The 23,864-nt window shown below is 35.6% G+C and overlaps 1 protein-coding gene across 1 annotated transcript in view; it reads left to right on the top strand.

The window, feature by feature from the left end:
* The first annotated feature begins 9,626 nt into the window (after positions 1–9,626).
* LOC131198224 (macrophage mannose receptor 1-like) overlaps positions 9,627–23,864 on the top strand; it is a 68,886-nt gene continuing 54,648 nt past the window's right edge. The window contains exons 1-12 of the mRNA XM_058182717.1: positions 9,627–9,769; positions 10,384–10,785; positions 11,160–11,333; positions 12,492–12,656; positions 13,559–13,676; positions 15,877–16,016; positions 18,411–18,593; positions 18,918–19,075; positions 21,236–21,349; positions 22,013–22,128; positions 23,284–23,432; positions 23,539–23,738. Coding sequence (XP_058038700.1) covers positions 9,709–9,769; positions 10,384–10,785; positions 11,160–11,333; positions 12,492–12,656; positions 13,559–13,676; positions 15,877–16,016; positions 18,411–18,593; positions 18,918–19,075; positions 21,236–21,349; positions 22,013–22,128; positions 23,284–23,432; positions 23,539–23,738 — 1,980 coding nt within the window. The 5' untranslated portion in view covers positions 9,627–9,708. The remainder of the gene's footprint in view (positions 9,770–10,383; positions 10,786–11,159; positions 11,334–12,491; positions 12,657–13,558; positions 13,677–15,876; positions 16,017–18,410; positions 18,594–18,917; positions 19,076–21,235; positions 21,350–22,012; positions 22,129–23,283; positions 23,433–23,538; positions 23,739–23,864) is intronic.

The raw sequence follows: 23,864 nt of genomic DNA, 5'->3' as shown, positions 1-23,864 counted from the left end.
CCCATTGGATCAAAAGTGTATTTGAAACTGTTCATTGATGCTTAGAATAATTCAGAAGATATTTTGGTGCTCTTTATATCTACATCTATATGTATTATTTTCAAGCTGTAAATGTTGTTCAGTGTAAAATACTGCAGAATTTAATTCACCTTCTCAAATATGAATGAACAAAAATATTACTTAGATCATCTCTGCATTTCCTTACAACAAACAGCAACAGATATGTATACTCCAAGTTGAATGCTGATTTTATGAATTGAAAAATAGTTTACAATAAAATTCACCTCCGAATTTGAAAACTTCCGAATTCTCAATCTCATGCATGAGCATGCATGTTATAATGTGATTATTGTTACTAAATATGATCTATTTTACATTTTTAATGATCTAGTTACAAACTTCCATTAATTGGTAGAATCATTTGATGGAGGGAATCCGTGGGACGACTAAAGACATTTTTATTTTCTACACCCTGCCATGATAATTATCAATCTTTTGGTCCCAACCAACATTAATGAGTTAACTTACTCTATTAATTTTTTTTAAAAAAAAATGGAACACAGGACATTTTTCAAAGCATTAGCCTAGAGTATTATTATCTTTACAATGCTGTCTCTTGGCTTATATCAGCATTCTCAGAATCCAGGTTTGAGCATTAATGAAGTATTCAAGGTACTGCAGGAAAGTACAGGTGGGAAGGGAAGACTCTAGTACTTGCTTTGAACTTCCTTCCACCTCTTCTCCCTGCACTTATGATAATTCAGAAGTTGAACTTATACAGCTGGACTTCTCAATAAAAGTTGTATTATTGCACAGAAGACCTATATAGATAGGTCTTCACAACTACAATTGAGTCCAAAATAACAATTGCTAAGCAAGACAGTTAAATATGTTTTGCCCCATTTGTTACAGTTTTAAGTGTATTATTACAGATGTTAAGTGAATAATTTGACTATAAAGAAAATCTGGCTTCCCCATTGACTTTGCTTATCAGTAGCTGGTTGGGAAAGTTAAAGATGCTGATCACATGACCCCAGGCAGTTCAACCATCATAAATACATGCCAGTTGCCAAGTATCGGAATTTTAACCACATGACCATGGCATGCTGCAATGGTTGTAAGTGTAAGTCACTTTTTCAGTCACTAAATGATTGATAGTAAGTTGAGGACTACCTGTATCTATGTTATCGATAACGTGGTCACCTTAGATTACACAGATGAATTTGGAAAGAGGAAGTCCAGATTCTGTCTCCCAATGATGTTCCACTTGCGTGATCAGTCTTATTGTCAGAATCCCAATGCTTGCGAAGTGTCATTACGCAATGTCAAATCTATGAATGAAAACTTACGGAACAATGTTCTGTTCTTCCTCCTCCCTCGTCAGCAATTTATTTTTGTCAAAAGAAAATAGTTCCCTATCTACAGTAAGATCCGTGATGATCACTTTCCAAAGTATATAACCTTTACAATCACTTCCCTTCCTAGTCATTTCTGAATTCTAAGAATGATTGCTAAAGCGGTTTATCTTTACCAAGTTAGACCTAGTGGGAAAGTACCTACAGTCTGATTCTGTTTAAAAAGGGGCACTTATATTTAACTATTTCTGATTCTTGTCATAGGAAATTTCATCATAGAGCAATACTGTTCTGCTTGCAAAATGTTTATAACTAAAATATTTATGAATTGCAGTTTTGTAATTTTTGGAGTACAGTACTTAATAATTTATCTAAAAGCAATTATAATTTATTTTGATTTTTCATATTCTTCAATGCCATCTGGGGAATTCTGGGACTGAAAACCACGTATCTTAAAGTTGCTAAGTTTGAGAAGTTTGCCTTTGGTTTTTTGCATTAGAGTATTTGGCGGTTAAGTACCTTCTGAAAAAAATCAGATGGATTCAACTAAAAAACAACCTATTTTGTCTCGAGAGTAATTCACAGCATTCTGAAAGATAAATGGTTTTTCTTAGATTGTGTCAATCTTTATCTTAAGTTGATTCCTTATTTGGCAGCATTGATTGTACCACTGATATATGTCACTAATTTTTAAGTGGGACTCATTCATTTTTCAACACAACTTGCATCATCTTGATCCTGCCTATCTCTTCATGGGGTTTATTTTGATTGAGTGCTTTGTTTTTTTCCAGCCCATTTCCATAGTTTTCAGGTAACTTCCTGTCCTACACATTTGCTTTTGGCAACTGCTACGAGTCAGTAAAACTATTATATTTTTAATAAGGAGCTTTTGACAATTAAAAAAGCTTTTCAGATTTACCATCTACATAATATGTACCCTACTGCCAAAGTTTGTATATGGAACTCAAAGACTACAGGTTTCTTAGAAGCCTACCAAGATCAGGACAGATAGGCATAATTCATTAGTCATTTTGACTCTTTAATCTATTATAGGTTCTCCTTGACTTATAACCACTTATTGTTCAAAGTTGCAATGGCACTGAAAAAAATGACTTACGACTGGTTCCCACATGATTCCAGTGTCCCAACTATCACATGATCAAAACTCAGATGCTGGCAACTATTTATGACAGTTGCATTATCCTAGGATCCTGTGATTGCCATTTGCAACTTTCCTATCTGGTTTCCAACAGACAAAGTCAATGGAGGAAGTCAGATTCACTTAACAACAGTGTGAGTTACTTAATGTCCATAGCAAAAAAGTTTGTAAAATAGAGAGCAACTCACCAACTGTCTCACTTAAACTGATAGAAGTTTAAGTCCCAATTTTGGTCATGCACTGAGGACTACATGTTAATTTCAAGCATATCAAACAAACTAACATTTTATCACAAAATGCAAAATATTTCTAGTTTACAACTTTCTCTCCAGTCTCCATTTCTGTTAAAAAACTATTGAACTCTTTCTTTAATTCTTTCCTAGACTTGGGAGTTTCCTGTAACTGAGGGTATGTATTCTGCTCTTAAAACATAGAATAATAGAGTTGGAAGGGACCTTGGAGGTCTTCTAGTCCAACCCCCTGCTGTAGGAGATCCTACAATAATTCAGACAAATGGCTGACCGGTCTCTTTTTGAAAGCCTCCAGTGATGGAGCACTCACAAGTTCTGAAGGCAAGCTATTCCATTGGTTGATTACTCTCGCAATTAGGAATTTTCTCCTTAATTCTAGGTTGCTTTTCTCCTTGGTTAGTTTCCATCTATTCTTTTTTGCCTTGCCTTTTGTGCTTTGGAAAATAGTTTGATCCCCTCATCTTTGTAGGAGCCCCTCTAATATTGGAACAGTGCTATCATATCTCCCCTAGTCTTTCTTTCCATTAGATTAGATATATCCAATTCCTGTAACCGTTCTTTGTATGTTTTAACTGCCAGACCCTGATCATTCTTGTTACTCTTCTCTCTACTCTTTTCAGAGTCTCAACATCTTGTTTATATTGTGGTTACTAGAACTGGATGCAGTATTCCAAGTTTAGTCTTACTAAGGCTTTGTAAAGTGATGCCAGAACTTCATGTGATCTTGATTGTATCCCTCTATTAATGCAGCCTAGGATTGATTTGGCTTTTTTGGCTGCTGCCACACACTCAATTCATATTTAAATGATTGTCCACTAGGACTCCAAGTTCCCTCTCACAGTTACTGGTAGCCAGTAATGTATACCTATAAAATTGGTTTTTCTTACCTATGTGTAAAATCTTATTTTTATCTATGTTGAATTTGATTTTGTTAGATAGGACCGAGTGTTCAAGTCTGTCTTTTTGGAACTTGAGCTTATCTTCTGGGGTGTTCCTGCCAGTTTAGCTATTCTAAGCTATTCCTGCCAGCTTAGTTGAAAATTTGATGAGATCCCTTCTATTCTTTTATGAAGATATTGAAGAGTACTTGGCCTAAAACAGAATCTTGAGGTACTCCACTGCTTACTTCTCTCCATGTGGATGCAGTTCTATTAAGGATTATATGTTGAATATGATTTGTCAGCAAGTTAACAAATCCATCTGGTGGTGGTGTTATGTATCCCACATTTTGTAGCTTGCCAAGAAGTAGGGTGTGGTCTACTCTATCAAATGCTTTACTGAAATCTAAATACAGTATATTATGTCACAGCATTTTTCTGATCCACTAATTTAGTCACTTTGTCAAATAATTAAATAAGATTTATTTGGCATGATCTGTTTTTGATGAATCCCTGTTGGTTTACTGATTATAATTTTGTTTGCTTCCAGGTGTTCACAAATCTGTTGCCTGATTATCTTTTCCAAGATCTTCTCAGGTATTGATTTTAGACTGATTGGTCTGTAATTTCCTGGATTAGTTTTTCTTCCTTTTTTGAAAATGGGAATCACATCAGCTCTTTTTCAGTCTTTAAGTAATTCCCTGGTGTTCTGAGAACTTTGAAATATATGTTTCAATGGTTCTAAAGTCACATATGCCAGTTCCTTCAGAGCTCTGGGATATAGTCTGTCAGGACCCAAAGATTTGAATCCATCTATTTTCTTATCTTATTTTTGCATATTTTAATTTGAATTCATAACCTGTCATTTACAGTTTTGTTTTTGGTACCATGTTTCCCTGAAAATACAGCCTACTCAGAAAGTAAGTCTTAGCTTGATTTTTACAAGCTAAAATATAATCCCTACCCCCAAAATAATCCCTACCCCCCAAATAATCCCTAATTAAGATCCTGCCCACTCCAGGGTGCACAGGTAAAAATTAAGATAGGGTGGGGATGGGGGGTGGAGCTGCCCTACTATTTACCTTTGGATAGTTGCAGCCAGACCTTGCACACTTTAGCACATTTCTTTTGCTGCAGTCGGCAAGACTTTCCTGAAGGCCTCCGGATTGATCTGGAGCTTGGTTATTGGCTACAGAGGCCTTCAGGAAAGTCTTACTGGCCTTGCTGGATGAAGAAGTTCTTGAAGGCCTCTGATAGGAAAAAAGAGGCTGGGTTGACACGTGCAAATGAGGGGCTCAGTAAACAATACCTCTCCCCGAAAATAACACCTGGTGCCTTTTTTGGTGGCAAAATAAATAAATAAAATAAGATAGGGACTTATTTTTGGGAAAACACGGGTAAGTTGAGTTGTGTTTTCTTTTTGTGTGAAGACAGATATGTATTAAGAAGTTGTGCTTTTTCTTTATTTACCTATTACTTCTTTTGCATTTTCTTCCATTAGTAAACTGACTGTTTCTTTGAGATTTTTTCTTTTTTATGTGTTGAAAGGAAGTTTTTTTAATTGTTTTTGACATTTGTTGCAAGTCTTACTTTGTTCAAAGCATTAGTTGTCATAACTTCAACTTTTCAGATTTGGACTATTTGTTGGTATTCTGCCTTAATTATATGTCCCTCTTTCCATTTTTTGTAATCCTTTTTTTCCTCAATTAGTCTGAAAGTTCTTTGTGCAACCATGCTGTTTTTTTCTTGGATTTCTTGGATTTAATAGTAATAATATCCAATTTAATAGTAATAGATGATTCTATGAGTTAAACTCAGGTCATGCCGAAGGTGGCGTAGTTCTAAATTTTCTAAATCCAGGATTTCAAGTCTGGTGGCATAAGATATTTTGTTGTATTCAGAGGAGTGGAGGACTCTCCTTGTAAAATATTTCTGGATACGTTCTGGATACGTTCAATTGCATTGATTTCAGACAGTTGAGCTGTATTCAAGAATTGGTCTAGCAAATGTTTTATATGCTCTTGTTAGTAGTGTAGTTTTTTTGGAGAAGAAGCTATGCAAGATTAGGTTTACAACTCTTAAAGCCTTTTTTGCAATGTAGTTGCAGTGGGCTTTGGCACTTAGATCATTGGATATGAAAACTCCAAGGTCTTTAACAGGGTGGGGGTCATCTGTAAGGTAATGTCCATCAAGCTTGTACTTAGTGTTTAGGTTCTTTTTTCAAATATGTAAGACTGAGCATTTGCTGGTTGAGATTTGGAGTTGGCCACGCCCACCCAGGTTTTGTGGCTCCCAATGTGTTTTTTTCCTGTAGGAAACAGGTTCAAGTGGCTCTTGCCGATCCCTGCCATAGGGCAAAGAAATTTTATTGACTCATATTGCACTAAAGAGGCCTAGTCTCTCCAAAATGTATTTAGGAAACACATAGGCAAGGCACAGTTTCCTACTGTTGTAGGAGAAGACATATGTTAAATATGTGACTGGGTAGTGTAAAATATTAATTAAAAACAATACATATCTAAAATCAACATTAAAAATAAATTAAAACTAATATACATACAAAGCAGAGAGAGAATGAGTACTTTCATTATGCTCAATAATATGCTGAACAAATCTCCATTTCCCAGAGCTGATGACACACCCAGGTCTTGAAGGACTTCCAGAACATCAAAAGAGATGGAGCTAATCTCAGGGGTGGGGAAGGGGAGACAAAGTTCCATAAAGTGGGCACCATAGAAGAAAAGCCCAGTTTCCTGGGATTGATCAAATGTCCAGTAGGTACCTAGCAAATTGTATTCTCAACATGCCCTCTGTGCTGAATCTAATGGGTCAGGGCCATATAATCTAATGTAATCTAATATAATCTAATGGGTCATATAATCAAGGAGAAGCTGGTACCGGCCATGAAAGGCTTTACAGGTTAAAACCAGCAATTTTAATTGGACCTGGAAGGAAACTGGCATAAATGTAGTATGCATATGATATGCCTGTCTCAGGATACACATTACTGCCTGTGCTACTCTGCATCAGCTGGAGCTTCTGAATGTACGTCAAGGACAGCCTTATGTAGAATACCTTAAAATACCACCAATTACCACCAACCTGGAAGTAACTAGAGCATGAGTGATTGCAAGCATGAGTGCAACTGGCACACAACTCCAAGTGGTGCAAAGAACATTCTAGTCACAAGTTCCAACTCCTACACAAATAGAATTTGTGAATCTAGGAGGACCCATAGATTATGCACTGGGGCTGTCTGGAGCTGTGCAAGGAGGAGCCTCCTTTGGGTCCCATCCAGCCCCAAAGATGGCATAGTCCTAGATCCTGCAAGCCCCTCCCCCCGCCAAAAAAACAAACTCAGAACTACTCATTCTTGACAGGGTTCAGCCTGGTTCAAATAATAATTTGATCTGTTACAACACTCAATGAAAAACAAACATTGTCACTCATGCCATATTGAATAACTGCTCCCATTTTTTCAGGAAGCTTTTTGATGCCACTTTCACTTCTCTCTTTCTTTGTCCCTCTTTGGTTTGTGGTTCGGATTCTGAAGGCAGCAAACAGGCATTCCTTCAAAAACAATTTTTGCAAAACTATGCATAGCCAAATGTTGTCCCCCCTTGCCTACTATTACTCCAAAACAGGATCATCTTTAGATGAAACATCTCCATCAACTGAGACCTTATCACTTCACCAAAGTATCTATCCACTACCCAAGATCTTCTGCTTTCAGGAATTTTCTCCCAGCAGGGTAGGGAACCTGAGGCCCTCTGGGAGTTGATAAACATTCATTTCTAACAATGATCATTTTGACTGGAGCCATTGGGAATTGTGGCAGTTACTAGAGGCCACAGAAATAAATTCTCTGTCTAAATGTTTAGTGTAACATGTAACTAAACTTCCATTATTTTACTCCAGGTCTGTCTTGAGTCCACTACTGTTCACCTAGATGACCAATGACTGTTGTGCAGTAATCATATTATGAAGTATGTGGATGATATGGCAGTAGTGGGTCTTGTTAGGTCCTCGGAGTTCCGACGGAGGTTCGTGCCTTGCCAACAGCAGGAGAATACTGATTGGCCAAGGCGCGAGCCGAACAGATAGTGGGAAATCCAAGAACTACTATTGGAGCAGCGATTTGACGGCTCAGATATAAAAGCTGTCAGGCACTCTCCTCAGTTGTTGTTGTTGCCGTTCTGTTCTGTTGTTTCCCCTCAGCACTGTTGCTTGTTAATAACGTTGAGTTGGACTATATTCCGATTGCCTCATTCTGTACCCACCACTGATATTTAATAGATCTTATCTGGAACAATAGTGATAATGCTTATAGGGAAGAGGTGAAGGATTTGGTGGACTGGTGCAGTAAAAATAACCTGGTTCTAAATGTTAATAAAACAAAGGAGATCATTGTAGATTTTAGAAAGAGCCGGCATGATCGTACTCCACTCAATATCATGGATGAGGCTGTAGAAGTGTTCAACAGTATTAAGTATCTGGGGGTATCAGAACTAACAATCTGAATTGGTCTCTTCATACGTCCTCCTTAGTGAAGTGTGCAAACCAGTGTATGCATCAGATGAGGACAGCACATCTTTCATCATCTGTCTAGGCCATTTTTTTACAGAGGCTTTTTAACACCTGTGGCCTTCCGGGTGCACTTCAAGGTTTTGGTAACCACCTTCAAAGCGCTCCATGGCATAGGGCCGGGTTATTTACGGGACCGCCTACTGCTACCAAATACCTCTCACCGACCCGTGCGCTCTCACAGAGAGGGATTCCTCAGGGTGCCGTCAGCTAGGCAGTGTCGTCTGGCGACGCCCAGGGAAAGGGCCTTCTCTGTGGGGGCTCCCACCCTCTGGAACGAACTCCCCCCAGGACTCCGTCAACTTCCGGACCTCCGAACCTTCCGTCGCGAGCTCAAGACACATTTATTCATCTGTGCAGGACTGGCTTAGATTTTAAATTTATAGGGGTTTTAAATTGGTTTTAATATTTATATTTCTATTTTTAATAATTGGGCATTAGAATAAGTTTTTTAATGATTATTTTAATTTGTATATAAATGTTTTATATGCCTGTGAACCGCCCTGAGTCCTTCGGGAGATAGGGCGGTATACAAATATGAATAATAAATAAATAAATAAATAAATAAATAAATAAATAAATAAATAAATAACAACTGCATCACTGTTTGATTTGACGCAAAAGGGCCTCAGATAGAAAGCCCATACTGCAAGAGGTAAGGACAGCCGAGAAGGTTATAGGAAGCTTGCTTCTTGTTATTCAGAATACTGCTTATGTGCTATGTGTTTAGAGCTCAAAGCATTGTCAGAGATCCCACACACCCACTTCACAGTCTGTTTCTGTTGCTCCCCTCTGGGAGGAGGTTTCAAAATATTTCTAGCAGGACTACCACTTTCTGTAACAGCTTTGTTCCCTGTGCCATCTGCCTGGTAAACTCACTAGATTCTTTTTTCTCACCATTTACATGTATACATACTAGACTACGTTGGTTTTGTCATATATGTGGGTATATGCATAATTATGAATATTTTTATTTATTTATTTATTTATTTATTTATTTATTTTTATGTAGTGTATACTGGAGGTGGTGACCCATTGAAAGCTGTATGCAATGAAATTTCATTTTAATATATGCCGATTAGTGTGCATTTAAAGTGACAATAAAGTTCTATCATCTCTCTCGCTCTCTAATCTATCAATCTAGTATTTCTCTATTTTATTTCATATACAATTTTTCTTATTCTCAAAGAGAGTAGTGTAATAGGCATATACTGTATGTATGTATGTATAGATATATGACTAGTTAGTGTTTAATGTTAGTTATAAATTCCTGAAGAAATTTCTGTGAAAATAGGTCTTTTACATGGAAGCCAAATACTATTTATAGTTCTCCTTATTACAATACACATTTCGTAAGATTGAAGGCAGAAGTAAATATTGCTGTCTTCTTTGCTCTTATATATAAAGGAGTTCCTGAAACGAAGCTACCTCAGTTGCTTCCTAGTTTCAGGGTAGTTTTCTGGAATGTTTTATCATTTACAATGTCTACATTTTTGTTTCTAAATTTTTTATTTCTCATTCATCCAGCTTTTCAAATATCAGGTAATATTTATTGAATTATTCAAATTGTTTTAAAATATATGTATTTATATTCCAATTATTTAAATACTCAATTATTTAATTTACTTTTTATTCTGTTAAAAAGAATGTCACACTTCTACAGTTATGTTTGTGTTATTTTCTTAATAGTATAAATATAATAGTATAGTATAAATAGTATTTTCTTAATAGATACAAAAATGTATCTTGGTAATTATTGATTTCATATAAAATAATAGTTTAGAAGTTAACATTATAAAATCGTTTTCTCTCTTTTTTATACCTTTAAAAAAGAACCTTTCATTTGTTTGTATATTAGGAATAAATAACAGAAAGGACTAAATTTAAATAGATGACATCTGAGAGAATTGTTTCAATGTTTAAATTGTACAGGAGATGGGAAACACAGTAAAAAGCCAATCATATTAAACCATATTTTATTCATGGAAAAATTATATATCAATATCTATATCAAAATTTATATCATCTATCTACCTATCTATCTATCTATCTATCTATCTATCTATCTATCTATCTATCTATCTATCTATCTATCTATCTATCATCTCATCAATATTATTACTTTGTATTATTACTATTATTTGGTTCATTTGTAGATAGTGACACTTTTTTGATATACAATGAAAATCTTCATCTTTGCCTAAAACTTCAAGAATCCCGGTCCTTCACCCTAGAAATCTGCGACAAGTTTAATGAATGGCAAAATTTTAAATGGGTATCTGATGATCAATTATTGAATATGGCAGTGAAGTTATGCCTGAGTGTACCTTCAAAATCAAACATGGTTCCAGTTACACTGTCACCATGCAATGAAACTATTGAATTGCAGAAATGGGAATGCAGAAATGACACTCTGTTTGCCCTTGCAAAACAAGATCTGTTTTTAAATCCTGCTAATGGGCGTGAGAATGGGGTTATACTATCAGATAACCACTCCACAAAAAGTGTTTGGAAGATCTATGGAACAAAGAAGAGCTTGTGTGCCCAGAAATATGAAGGTAAATCTTCAAACATTAATTCTTCTTGCAAAATTTACTTACTTAAATTCTCTTCCTTCGTTTTTGAATCTCTTTAACTGAAAATTGAAATAAATTGGATATTAAAAAAATAATCTCAGATTATACTACTACCTAGTATTTTTTTAATATAGTAGTGTTCTTGTCTTTTACATCATCATCATCATATAGAAAAAAATGGCATGTATTTATTCTAAGACCTAAATTTTGAAAATTGTTCCTTGAATGAAGTTACACATATTGTACAGGAACTGTACATATGCCTTAGAACTAAATGCTGAGATTTTTTGTATAGCATTTCTATTCTCATTTTAGTACTTCTAAATCTAGCATGGATATGTTTCATTTTTTTATAGCTCTATTCACTATAGAAGGCAATTCCTTGGGAGCACCTTGTGTGTTTCCTTTCAAGTATATGAATAAATGGAATGCTAAATGCATAGTTGATGATGATGAACACAAACGATTTTGGTGTGGAACAACTTCAGATGTGGACAAAGACTCTTTAACTGGATATTGTCCAGTAAAAGGTACACTTTTATTTGATTATACATTCATTTATTTGGTATTCCACCTTTATTATTTTTATAATCAACTCAGGGCAGAAAACATATCAACATACCTTCCTGCTCCTATTTTTTCAACAATATGAAGTTGGTTGGACAGAGAGAGAGTGATGAATTTTCTCTGTTTGCTTTAAGAGCTCTCCACTGGCTGGTTTGCTTATTTGTTTGTTCTGATTTGCTAACTCATAGAATGGGAAGTGGGAAAGGAAGCTAGCACTTCTAAAATCAGTGCTATATTGGTCAATCTTACAAACATTCACTCAGCAAGTTCCTGATTACTAGTTTCTTAAAAATTGTAACTGATCCTTCCTTCCTTACTTCTTCTTTTTTTTAAAATCATTATAATTGGAGGTATGAGGATTACATTTTTTCTCTCCTGTTTTGAAGCTAGGCTAAAAAGAGAGAATAATTGGTTGGAGGATTATCTGAACTCTTGTAAGACTAAATACAACTTTATTTCATTTCACTGCATCGTTTTGAGTTGTTTTTCAATCCCAGTATGTGGATTGGGGTAATCTTCACTACCAAGGCTTGTTTCACAATAAATAAATATTGGATATGACAGCACTAAATGTCAAGCCTAGAAAGACTGAAACTTATGACAATTATCTGATGCCGAAAAGCAAAGTCAGATAAAAATTAACCAAAAGGAGAAAATCCAATTGGTTTCCATTTCAACAGGGAGCTCATAGAAGGACTACTAGATTACTATCTACAATTACTACCATCTATTTTCTAGTAAAGTCCCATACAAGCATGTTGCAGTAGTCAAAACATGAGATAGATTGTTCAATGTTGTGCAAGGATGTCCTGAAGAAGAAAGTTTAAAGGGCGCTTGGGTTCCCTCATGATACACAGGGAAAGATATTTCTATTATCCAGGAAAGTTATATGGCAAGAAGTGGGGAGCTGATTTACTTGATGAAAGTAAAGCACCATTTTACTTTGGCTTACTTTACGTGGCTTGATGAAGCAAAGCACCATTCAAAATCTGCCAACTTCGTTCAGTTTTTGGCAGCTCTTATTAACTAAACTACGTAATGAAAATATAAATAAAAAACATTTAAATTTTCTCAGGGCTTTGCTACTAATGAGCTTATTCTATTTTTCATAATGCTTACAGACAAAAATGATAACTTTTTCTGGACCGAAAATCACTGGACAGGAGACTACTACCAGATCAATTCCGACTCAGCTCTAACATGGGATGAAGCAAGAAAAAGCTGTCAGCAACAAAGTTCAGAATTATTGAGCATCAATGAACTATATGAACAAGGATATTTGACAGGTATAACAAAACATTTCTTAAAAGGCTTATAAAACATTCCTGATAATAAATATTTTCTCAACATAGTAAGCAATTTCAAATGCTTCATAAAAAAAACACATCATTTTTCTTCTGGAGCAATTACCTTCTGAAAAACATTTGACAATTTCGAACAATCTCAGTCTGAATAATCCATTTGCAAAGATCTTTTTTTTTTTTGGACATTTTTCCCTCTGCCTTTATCAAACTGAAATTTATCAACTGAATTTGGATTCCAAAATGACAGTTTATGTTTCATTTTATGTTTGGTGTTAATTTCTCCTTTTCCAGATGTTAAGGCTGAAAAGGATATGTTCTGGTCTTTTTGTTTCCTTCTTAACTTTTAAATGTCTCTTTTGAATCATGTGTAATTTATTTCTGTTGCCTACTGATGGCTAATGTGCTCATGTGCTAAAAAATTCAAGAGTTCCCTAGCAGGTTTTTTTTTTAAATTTAGTTTGATCTAAAATTTTTGCAGTTCCCCAATAGAAACTGTGGTTGTGTCTGTCCATCTGTTGTGAGATTAAGGAATTTTAATTGTACAAATAGAAGAGAATATATGTAGCTCAGGGTTGAACTGGGGACTCCTTAGTGCACTTTGAGCTTGGTTGTTTTCATGCAGATTAGGTAACATCTTCAGTGAAGTGTTCCTTGTGTCTTCTGACTGTTAATTGGTATCTTGCACTCTTTGTGTCTTTTGCTTTGCCAGTCATATTATATAGTGTTTTTTACATTCCTTGCACTACATATAATGTTAAAAGTATGGCTAGAGACCAAGAGAAAGATGATAGTTATACTTCAGATTGAATTGTACTGTCTCTGTCTGTCTATCTGACTGTCTGTCTTCAGACTTGATCAATATGTGAATGTTCTTTCTCAAATAGGATTAACAAGTAATTTTGAAGCAGACTACTGGATTGGATTGAATAATCCAGATTTTGACAATGGATGGCAGTGGAGTAATGATCAACCTTTAAGATATTTAAACTGGGCTCCAGGTAGGTAAATGTGTACAATTATAAAGCCTCTTAAAGAGAACTGTAAACATTTAAATATATTAAGCTTAAAATATTTGGAAATTCTTACCGGAATTTATTTCCAAAATAGGTCTTCTTAAATAGGTGAATAAAAGTATTTAAAAGTATTTAAAATAATACTTTGCAGTCTTCTTGTAATGATTAATACACGTATAAAATATTGATATATATTTCTGAGGTTTTCGCTGGTGTTTGTATGTAGGTCTTTGGTTATTCAGGTTTTCTCTCGCGTAAAATTGGAAGTGTCTTGGCGACGTTTTGACGAAGTCTCACTCATCATCTTCAGGCTGATGTCTTTGGCTTCGTGCTTCTCGAGCAAAAATGATGATGAATGAGACCTCGTCGAAACGTCACCAAGATACTCTCAACCTTACACAGGAAAAGACCCGAAAATACCAAGACCTACATACCTATACCCGTGAAAACCTATGAAAACAAATTTATATATATATATATATATATATATATATATATATATATATATATATATATATATATATATATATATATATATATAGGTCTTTGGTTGTTCGGGTTTTCTCCCGTGTAAAATTGGAAGTGTCTTGGCGACGTTTTGACGAAGTCTCATTCGTCATCTTCAGGCTTCAGCTTCGTGCTTCTGGGAGCAATGTGTGATCGCAGCTGTTTCTTCCTTTTAACTGCTAGTGGGGGTTTGAACTGATTGGGTGGGAGCTTGGCTGTGCTCTGATTGGATGGGGGGTTTTCTGTGCTCTGATTGGCTGGGGGTGTGTCCTGTGTTGGAAACCCACCCTTATGGCTGGTAGGCGGGAGGTGTCACAGGACATGATATTGACTTTAAAAAGACCAGAACTATCGCCAAAACTGAACACTTTAACAACAGAATAATCAGAGAAGCCATTGAGATAGAAAAACGCCCACACAGCATGAACAAACGAGATGACACCTCCCGCCTACCAGCCATTTGGAAACCCGCCCTTATTGACAAACGAGTCCCTAACACGAGGAATGACACCAGACCCACACTCACAAGGTCCACACAGGATGTCACCACCGCACATCCACCCAGAAAGCAGACCCAAACCCACACTGATCATGAAGCACGACCAAGGACCAGAAGCCAGACCGCAGCTGCAACATTAGCCATTTCAAACCCCTCCAATCCATTCATGCAGCAGACTGACACCCACTATGAAGATGTAGCACGACCACAAAGCCAAACAACAGCTATGCAGCTCACCAGCTCAAATCCCCCTGCAGCACAGACTAGATTGAGCACAACCAAGCCCCCACCAACACAGGACACACCCCCAGCCAATCAGAGCACAGAAAAACCCCCATCCAATCAGAGCACAGCCAAGCTCCCACCCAATCAGTTCAAACCCCACTAGCAGTTAAAAGGAAGAAACAGCTGCGATCACACATTGCTCCCAGAAGCACGGTTGAAGCCTGAAGATGACGAATGAGACTTAAAACGTCGCCAAGACACTTCCAATTTTACGCGGAGAAAACCGAATAACCAAAGACATATATATATATATATATATATATATATATATATATATATATATATATATATATATATATATATATATATATATATATATATATATATATATAAAATGTATTTGAATTAATTGACACTTTCTCTAGAAATGTGCTGGCATGTTTGTATTATGTATATTGTATATAAGCATTGATTCTTACAGTATTGTTACCATTTTTTGAGTACCTTGAAGATTCCCTAACCCTGACAGAAAACTCTGAAAAGAAACTCAGCAGTTGTGCTTGGCTGAATGTAGTGATAATCCTTTTGTGTAGCATTCATAGGCCTGTACAAGGTGGCTCCATTCCTCACTGATGTGCCACTCTTGTCACTCATGACAGTTGAGATGGAAGCTGTGCCTTGACTTGAAAAAATTTTCTGCCTAATATAGAGACTAGATCTGGCTGGCCCCTTTGATCTGGTTAAAAGGGTCACTGATTGAAGGTAGGCACTACAAAATTGCAGACTTCCTACAGTAGATATTGGAAAGCTCATGCTCATATATTATAGCAGATACCCTGTTCTTGAAAAGCTATTGGAGATAAGGAAAAAAATCAGTTTTGATTTGTTAACAGATAAAAATGTTATCACCTGAATATCAAACAGGACAATCACTCTCTGTTACCTCTGTTACAGGTAGCCCCTCTTCTGAAACAGGAAAAACCTGTGGATTATTAAAGAGTAGGAATGGCAAATGGGAAAATAATCTGTGTGAACTGAAGCATGGATACATCTGTAAAAGAATGAACTCTTCCATACAGGCATCTGCACCTTCTTCAGGTAGATTGTAAACTGGAAATTAAGTTAACTGAATAAATATTCTTTCAATATTTATTCTTTTAATATGCATGGCACACATGCCCCAGATAACATTTTTGCATTCTTTTTCTAGTGATGGTTCTATGAGTAATGTTTTTTTGTTTGGTTTTTTGTTTGTTTATTTTGTCACAACAATATATATAAGCATCACACAAAAAGATTATATAGTATATAAACATATATATGAAGAAATATAAAGAGGTATAAGCATATATATATATATATATATATATATATAAGAAAAAAAGAAAAACAATAGGACAGGAACGGTAGGCACTCTTGTGATCTTATGCACGCCCCTTACGGACCTCTTAGGAATGGGGTGAGGTCAATAGTGGACAGTTTTTGGTTAAAGCTTTTGGGATTATGGGAAGAGACCACAGAGTCAGGTAAAGTGTTCCAAGCACTGATGATTCTGTTACAGAAGTCATATTTTCTGCAATCTAGATTAAAGCGGTTAACATTAAGTTTAAATCTATTGGTTGCTCTTGTATTATTGCAATTAAAGCTGAAGTAGTCTTTAACAGGAAGGACATTACAATAGATGATTCTATGAATTAAACTTAGGTCTTGTCGAAGGTGATGGAGTTCTAAGTTTTCTAAGCCTAGGATTTCAAGTCTGGTGGGATAAGGTATTTTGTTGTTTTCAGAGGAATGGAGAACTCTTCTTGTAAAATATTTCTGGACACGTTCAATTGTATTGATGTCAGAAATGTGGTGAGGGTTCCAGATAGGCGAGCTGTATTCTAGATTTGGCCTAGCAAATGTTTTATATGCTCTGGTTAGTAGTGTAGGGTTTTTGGAAAAGAAGCTACGCAAGATTAGGTTTACAACTCTTAGAGCCTTTTTTGCTATGATCTCAGGTAGATCTATAGAATAGACTGGAAATTTTTAAGAAAATGTTGGATAACCATCTGACTGAGATGGTGTAGGTTTTCCTGCCTGGGCAGGGGGTTGGACTAGAAGGCCTCCAAGGTCCCTTCCAACTCTGTTGTTATATTATATTATAACTCCATTTAAAGAGTGGTACATTAAAAAATAGATCTACCTGAGGTGGAGAACATGCAGAGATTCAGATTCTGAATGCGCATTGTGCAGAAGTAGAAAGACAGTCTAACAATTCTTTATACACATCTACTATTATAGCTGGGAGTGGAGGGAGATCAGTGGTGCATGAGCTGTAGGGGCGGTGGCAGAAGGCTCCCATCCGGATGTCATGTGCACATATGTAGAGGAGGAGTGCAAGGGTAGCGAACGTGCGCGCATGCATACTCACATTTCCAATCCGGTAGCAAAGGTAAATGCATTTTACCCCGAGGGAGATGCTGAATTTTCATCACTAGTTTGATTGTCTAATATCCTGAGGGAATTTTTAAAAATGCATTTTACATCAGTTTTATTTCAGAACATTTTAATATGAAATGTAGCACTCCTCTTAGAGGAATTAACACCTGAAGATTTGCAGAGCTAAAGGTATGCATGCATAGGAATGGTCCTAATCTGCAGGTAGTCATTGATTCTGAACGAACAATCGTTCAGAATTAAGACAGGGCCAGAATGAGTCCTATAAAGCACTTCTGCCCACCATAAAATGTCATGTCATGTGATTGAACTTTGGGTGCTTGCCAACCAGTTTGCTTTTATGATCAGTTGCAGCATCCCACAGTCACATAACCATGGTTTATGCCTCTCTTTTTTTTTTTGCTGGAAGAATGAGTTGACACTTATAACTGCACATTTTGCTTAATGACTACAGTTATTTTCTTAATAACTCTGCAAAAACTATTGTAAAATGAGGTTCCATCAGATAGATGCTTCAATTTATGACTATAAAGACTTAATGACCAGAAATTTGGCCCAAACTGCCTGTACTAATTTTATATATATTTCTCCACATAATGAGGTAGTTTTACTTTAGATTCGTTTCCAAATTTATTTTCAATAAAGTGTCTATATGTTTCTATGAAGTAAAATGAAAGCTTTGAAAGAAAGCAACAGTCTGGTAAAAAATACTTATTCCAATTAACATACACTGTAATTTATTAAAAAAGCATTACTGATTTTAGAATATTTATACAACGATGTAGGACATAAAAAATTGCTACTTTAGTACCAGCCTGTTCCACAAAAAAATAGACTAAAAATTAATTTGATTATAGTAAATCCTAATGACACTTCTAGAAAATGTCCTCATGACAATGGACAAATTACCCTTAACTTTAAGATGGATTGTCAGATTTGCTTTAACTAAATTTTATTTATTGAATTAATTACATTGTACTACAAGATTAAGATTTCGCCCCTACCGCTATTCCCAATTCTTGATGGTGTACATATAACTATTGTCTTTTTTAGATGATATTAAGCCAGTTAAATGTCCAGATGGCTGGGTTGGATATGCAAAGCACTGTTACCGTCTGAACAGAGATCGCAAAACGTGGAAGGATGCCTCAGTCTCTTGCCAAAAGGATGGTGGACATTTACTAAGTATACATGACATTGAGGAATACAGCTTTGTTTTTTCTCAGCTTGGCTACAGTAAGTATATTTAGAAGGCTTATTTCCTGTTTCGTATATTCTGTGGGTAATATGGATGCCAGAAAAAGAAAGGAATGGCTGCTGATGCTGCCATCACAAGGAAAAAAAGAGAGTATTTATTTAGGCCTTAAAATATTTGTAAAAAAATCTATTCATCTGGTGTGGTTTATATGATGCAACAACTCCTGCATACATCCATGGCAGATTAGCACAGGCATTTGGCACTTATGTCACATATAAACTCTCTTACATCCTGACCAACATAGCACAGACTTCATTCATTAAGTTTGAGAGCAAATGAATTAAATGAATTAATCTTTTTAGAACCAACAGATAATTTGTGGATAGGCCTAAATGACCAGAAGATTTCTTCATATTTTGAATGGAGTGATGGTACTACTGTGAGATTCATCAAATGGAAGAAAGGAGAACCCACACTTATAAGCAACGTACAGGAAGACTGTGTCATCATGACTGGGGAGGTAACAATAAGAGCTCTTAACTATCTGGTGGATATTTTTTTTCCCTATCTTCAGTTCTCTCTTGGATAAAATTTGTGTCTAGAAAGTTATTTGATACAATCTATTATTCCATAACATAATTTATTCTACAGAACAATGCTTCTTAAACTTTTTCCTTTCCACAATATTTTCCACATTTAAAAATTATGGAGAACTTCTAAAGAACTTTTGTTTGTATAAGTTACTGATATTTATCCTACTAAATTAAAATTTATATATCTGCTGCAGCTAGACTTCTTACAATTGTTGGATACGATTTTAGTATTGTATTATTTTTCAATATGGGTTGGCAAATCTACTTTCATGGATCCAAGAGTTCGATGACCACACCTGAAAAAAATCTGCTTTCTTAAAAAAAAAATTGTTTTGCAAAGTTAAAATAAAAACAAAGAAAAAAGAAGAAGAAACTAACAAGTATCTGACATGAATGATAAAAAAAAATTGTACAAAAAAAAATCCCAAAAACATCATTCCCAATGACATCAAACAAAGAAAGCCCATCCTGGTGGAATACTGACAAATATATTAAAAGTATCTGATGCGTTCGCCTTCCCTTATATAACAGGTCTATAAATAATTATAAACTTTCCCATCTATATTTGATACACATACTATGTTATGTATAAAAAAAGTCTCTGATATGGAAATCTATTTATCTAGCAATCCAATCAATCCAACAGTCAACAGATAGGCCCAAAGATAGAACTAATCTTCAAATCTTTCTGTTAACCATCTGTTATTGTATTTGACATACAGAAAATTCACAAATAGCATCCAGTCTCATAAACTTTTTAATCCATTGTCTCGAATCAACACAGTTAATTTTGCCATTTCTGCCAGTACAATCAATTTTAAAGTCTCCTCTTCAATAGTTGGCATCCCTTTTCCTTCAAATGCTTAGCATAAACCAGAGGTCTTCAAACTTGGCAGCTTTAAGATTTGTGGACTTCAACTCCCAGAATTCTCCAACTAGCATAGCCAAGTTTCAAGACCTCTGGCATAAAAAATAATAGCAGTGATAACAATGTAGAGAAATAATGTCCCAAAGTGATTTTCTATCCATTTGTCCATAATACCTGGAAGAAAGGCTTAAGGTTTCATTAATATTTGTATTTTAAATGTTTTCTGCATTGTCATTATTATATTTATTCAAGACCACTACATATGACAAGAAACACTGCTTTTGATAATACATCTATTTTCAAGCCTTTAAAAGGGGACTAGAGCAGAGGTGAAATGTAAAATTTGTTACTATTGTTCTATGGGCATGGCTTGGGGGAGGGGTAATGTGACTGGGTGGGCGTAGCCAACTTTTTTTTTTTACTTTTAAAAGCATTTTTTCTACGACCTCTTCAGCTGAAGAGGTTGTAGAAAAAATGCTTTTAAAGGGTTCTGATGATCCCAGCTGAGTTGTCTGATTGTCAGAACCCTTTAAAAACTAAAAAAACCTTTTAAAAGCAGCTATAACAAGTAATATGCAGTAGTCCAGCTCAGGGGAAAAAAAGCAAAATAAAATAGAATAGAATTCTTTCTTGGCCAAGTGATTGGACACACAGAGAATTTGTCTTTGGTGCATATACTCTCAGTGTACATAAAAGATATAAGTGATAAATCATGATCATAGTCATCAAAAATATATTCATCATGAATCATAAGATACAACACTTAGTGGTAGTCATTGGATACTAAATAAACAATCAGCATAAATCATTCTAGGAAACTAAGCAAAACAATATAAATTGTAAAGATACAAGCACCAAAGATATAGCTGTAAGTAGAAAAGAAAATAGGTAATAGGAAGGATGAGAAGAATAATAGTAATGTACTCTTAGTAAATAGTTCGGCAGAGTTGTGGGAATTAGTTGTTTAGCAGAGTGATGGTATGGGGAAAAAACTGTTTTTGTGTCTAGTTGTTCTGATCAGCAATGCCCTATAACGTCGTATTGAGGATAGAAGTTGAAACAATTTATGTCCAGGATGTGAGGGGTCTGTAGACATTTTCAAAGACCTCTTGATATGATATATAAAATTATATTTATAAAATGATATAGACAATAAAATAATAGAACATGGTAAAAGTAATAGGTTCTTTTTGAGGTTTGTTCACCTTTCCATCCTCAGAATGGATACTGGGCAGATCATTTCTGTGAAGAGGAATTAGGATACATCTGTAAAAAAGAGCCTTCAGAATTTCTTCTTGGAACAGATGAAGTTGCTGATCCAAAATGCCAGAAAGTAAGCCTAAGAATTTTGTAGCTCTTGATCTTGATCTATTCATTTTCATATGAAATTTTGGAGATACGAACCAGAAAGCTAGTATTGCCTTGAGATGAACATTTCCTGCCACTCCTAGCACTGGTGTGGACTCTTAGCAACCCCATAGGGTTGTAGATTTTTCTCTGCAATATTATAATAACACAAGTTATTCATCTTTAGCATATGGTGGAAAAAAAACAACTACCTGAGGTAATGGATAAACAGAAGCAACACATTTTGATTTTTTTTCGCTGAATAGAAATGGATTGGACTAAGTCTGAAACTGAAAAACATTGATTTCTACTGGCCATAGTAATTAGACATCTAAATTACAGCAATGTTCTTACAAAATTAAACAAATGTGAAGCTATTGACACAAAAATTGAATGCTGTGAATTTATGTCTATCATCATTTATTTCACAGTATCTTTTAGATTTTGGGTTCAAAAGACAATAGAATAGCGAGACAATCACTCACTACCACATAATATATGAACTTAAAATAATTAAAAATTGCTCTTTCATCAGGATAACTCAGTGAATCTGAGAGTCTATGGATTGGACCAGAATAAAAATGTGAGATATAAATCAATAAATTCAGGCTAATATTATTCTATATGTGTATGTATGCTATGTCCACAGGGCTGGAAAAGGTATGGTTTCTATTGTTACTTAATTGGAAAGACACCTGGAACATTTTCAGAAGCAAAGACATCTTGTGAAACAAACCAAGGATTTCTGATCTCTGTGGAGAATAGGTAAAATATGGTGAAAGGGACAGAACAAAATATTATATTATCCATCTATATTAGCAAAGAAAACACTAAATAAATTTCTTATGTCTACCTACTTTTTAAATTCATTTCCTTTAAGATAAACTTTGATGTGAGACCTAGTGACACACATGAAAAGAGTATTTTATCTGGGCATAAATAAAATATATTTAAGTATTTTATTCCTGTATTCTAAATTATTTATTTAGAAAAAAATATAGAGCTGCATACTCACAAAAGTATTATTTTATTCTGATAAATAATCAGAATAAATAATTTTAATTATGTCTAATTTTCCACTCTAATTTTACATGAGTTTATTTGATATAGTATCTAAAGCTTGGTTTACTTGAATTTTATATGAGTTTACTAATTTACTAATTGCTGTTGTGATTAATGAATATCTCAAAATAAATATTGACATATTTAATTTTTCTATTAATAAGGAAGTGTGATAAAAAATATATGGGGGCCATTGATGTAGAATAGTATTTCCCAAACTCAGCAACCTTAAAATATGTGCATTTCATCTCCCAGAATTCCCCAGACATCTGGGAAATTCTTGGAAGTTCTGCCCACAATCTTAAAACTGCAAAAATTGGGAAATACTGCTGTAGAGAACATTATGATGCAGCTGCAGTTTTGGTCAGACAGCTAGGTCAAGAGAGCTACTGCATGTGACTTTTTTATTTGTAGCAGGAACTGGGCAGGTCTTACCATTGGCCATGGTTGTAGATGGTTGCTTTGGGCACCATTTACTAAAAGACCTCAGTAAGATGGAGGCCTGTCCTTGTCCTAAATCTTCAGAAAAATTCTGACCTGTAGTCTTTGCTGTAAGAAAGATTCAACTCCAGTCCTGCTAGCCTTAATGTATGTTATGGGAGCAGACTCCTTAGCTCTGATCAGGAATCCGTAAATCTGTACTTTCAGATCTGAGAGGATGATGATAGTGATAATTTTATCCCACTTTTTTAATATATAGAAATGTACCAAATACTCCTGCCTGCTATTTTCTCCACAACAATCCTTTGAGATGGATTGACTAGTAAAAGCGTAAATTGGACCTAAGATTAATCCTCTGCAGAATCTGGAAATAAAGAAAATCAGAGACCATCCTGATTTGAATTATTTTTACCACAGATTTGAGCAGGCCTTCCTGACTAGCCAAATTGGACACCGTCCTGAAAAATATTTCTGGATTGGCCTTTCAGATGTAGCGAACCCAGGGACTTTCAACTGGACCAATGGAGATCCCATTCAATTCACTCACTGGAATGCAAAAATGCCTGGTATGGAGTCTGTCAGAGCAAATACACTCTGGCAGGAAAGCTTTTATCCTGTTTAGCTTGTCCAAGAAGATGAATTAAATCTGACTCTGGTCTTCCATTCTACCAGGCTCAAATCCCGGCTGCGTTGCCATGAGAACTGGAGATGCTGCTGGACTGTGGGATGTTGTCAATTGTGAGAAGAGAGCCCCCTTCATTTGTAAGCATTTGGCTGAAGGGGTGACACCTCCTCCAATCCTGAAATCAACACCCCCTCCCCCATGTCCTGAAGGATGGTCTGAAAGTCCAACGAGGAATGTCTGCTTCAAGGTGGGTCAGCCCGTTTTGGAACCTGGCTTGCTCAACCAGATTCAACCCTTTGAGACAGGCCAGGTCAGGACACTGCAACAGGAGCTGGCATCCCAGCCTCTCCTCCCGTCCCTTCCATGGTGAATT

This window comes from Ahaetulla prasina, chromosome 4 (genome assembly GCF_028640845.1).
Source record: "Ahaetulla prasina isolate Xishuangbanna chromosome 4, ASM2864084v1, whole genome shotgun sequence".
Classification (NCBI taxonomy): domain Eukaryota; kingdom Metazoa; phylum Chordata; class Lepidosauria; order Squamata; family Colubridae; genus Ahaetulla; species Ahaetulla prasina.
This window is presented reverse-complemented; position numbering and strand designations above follow the sequence as displayed.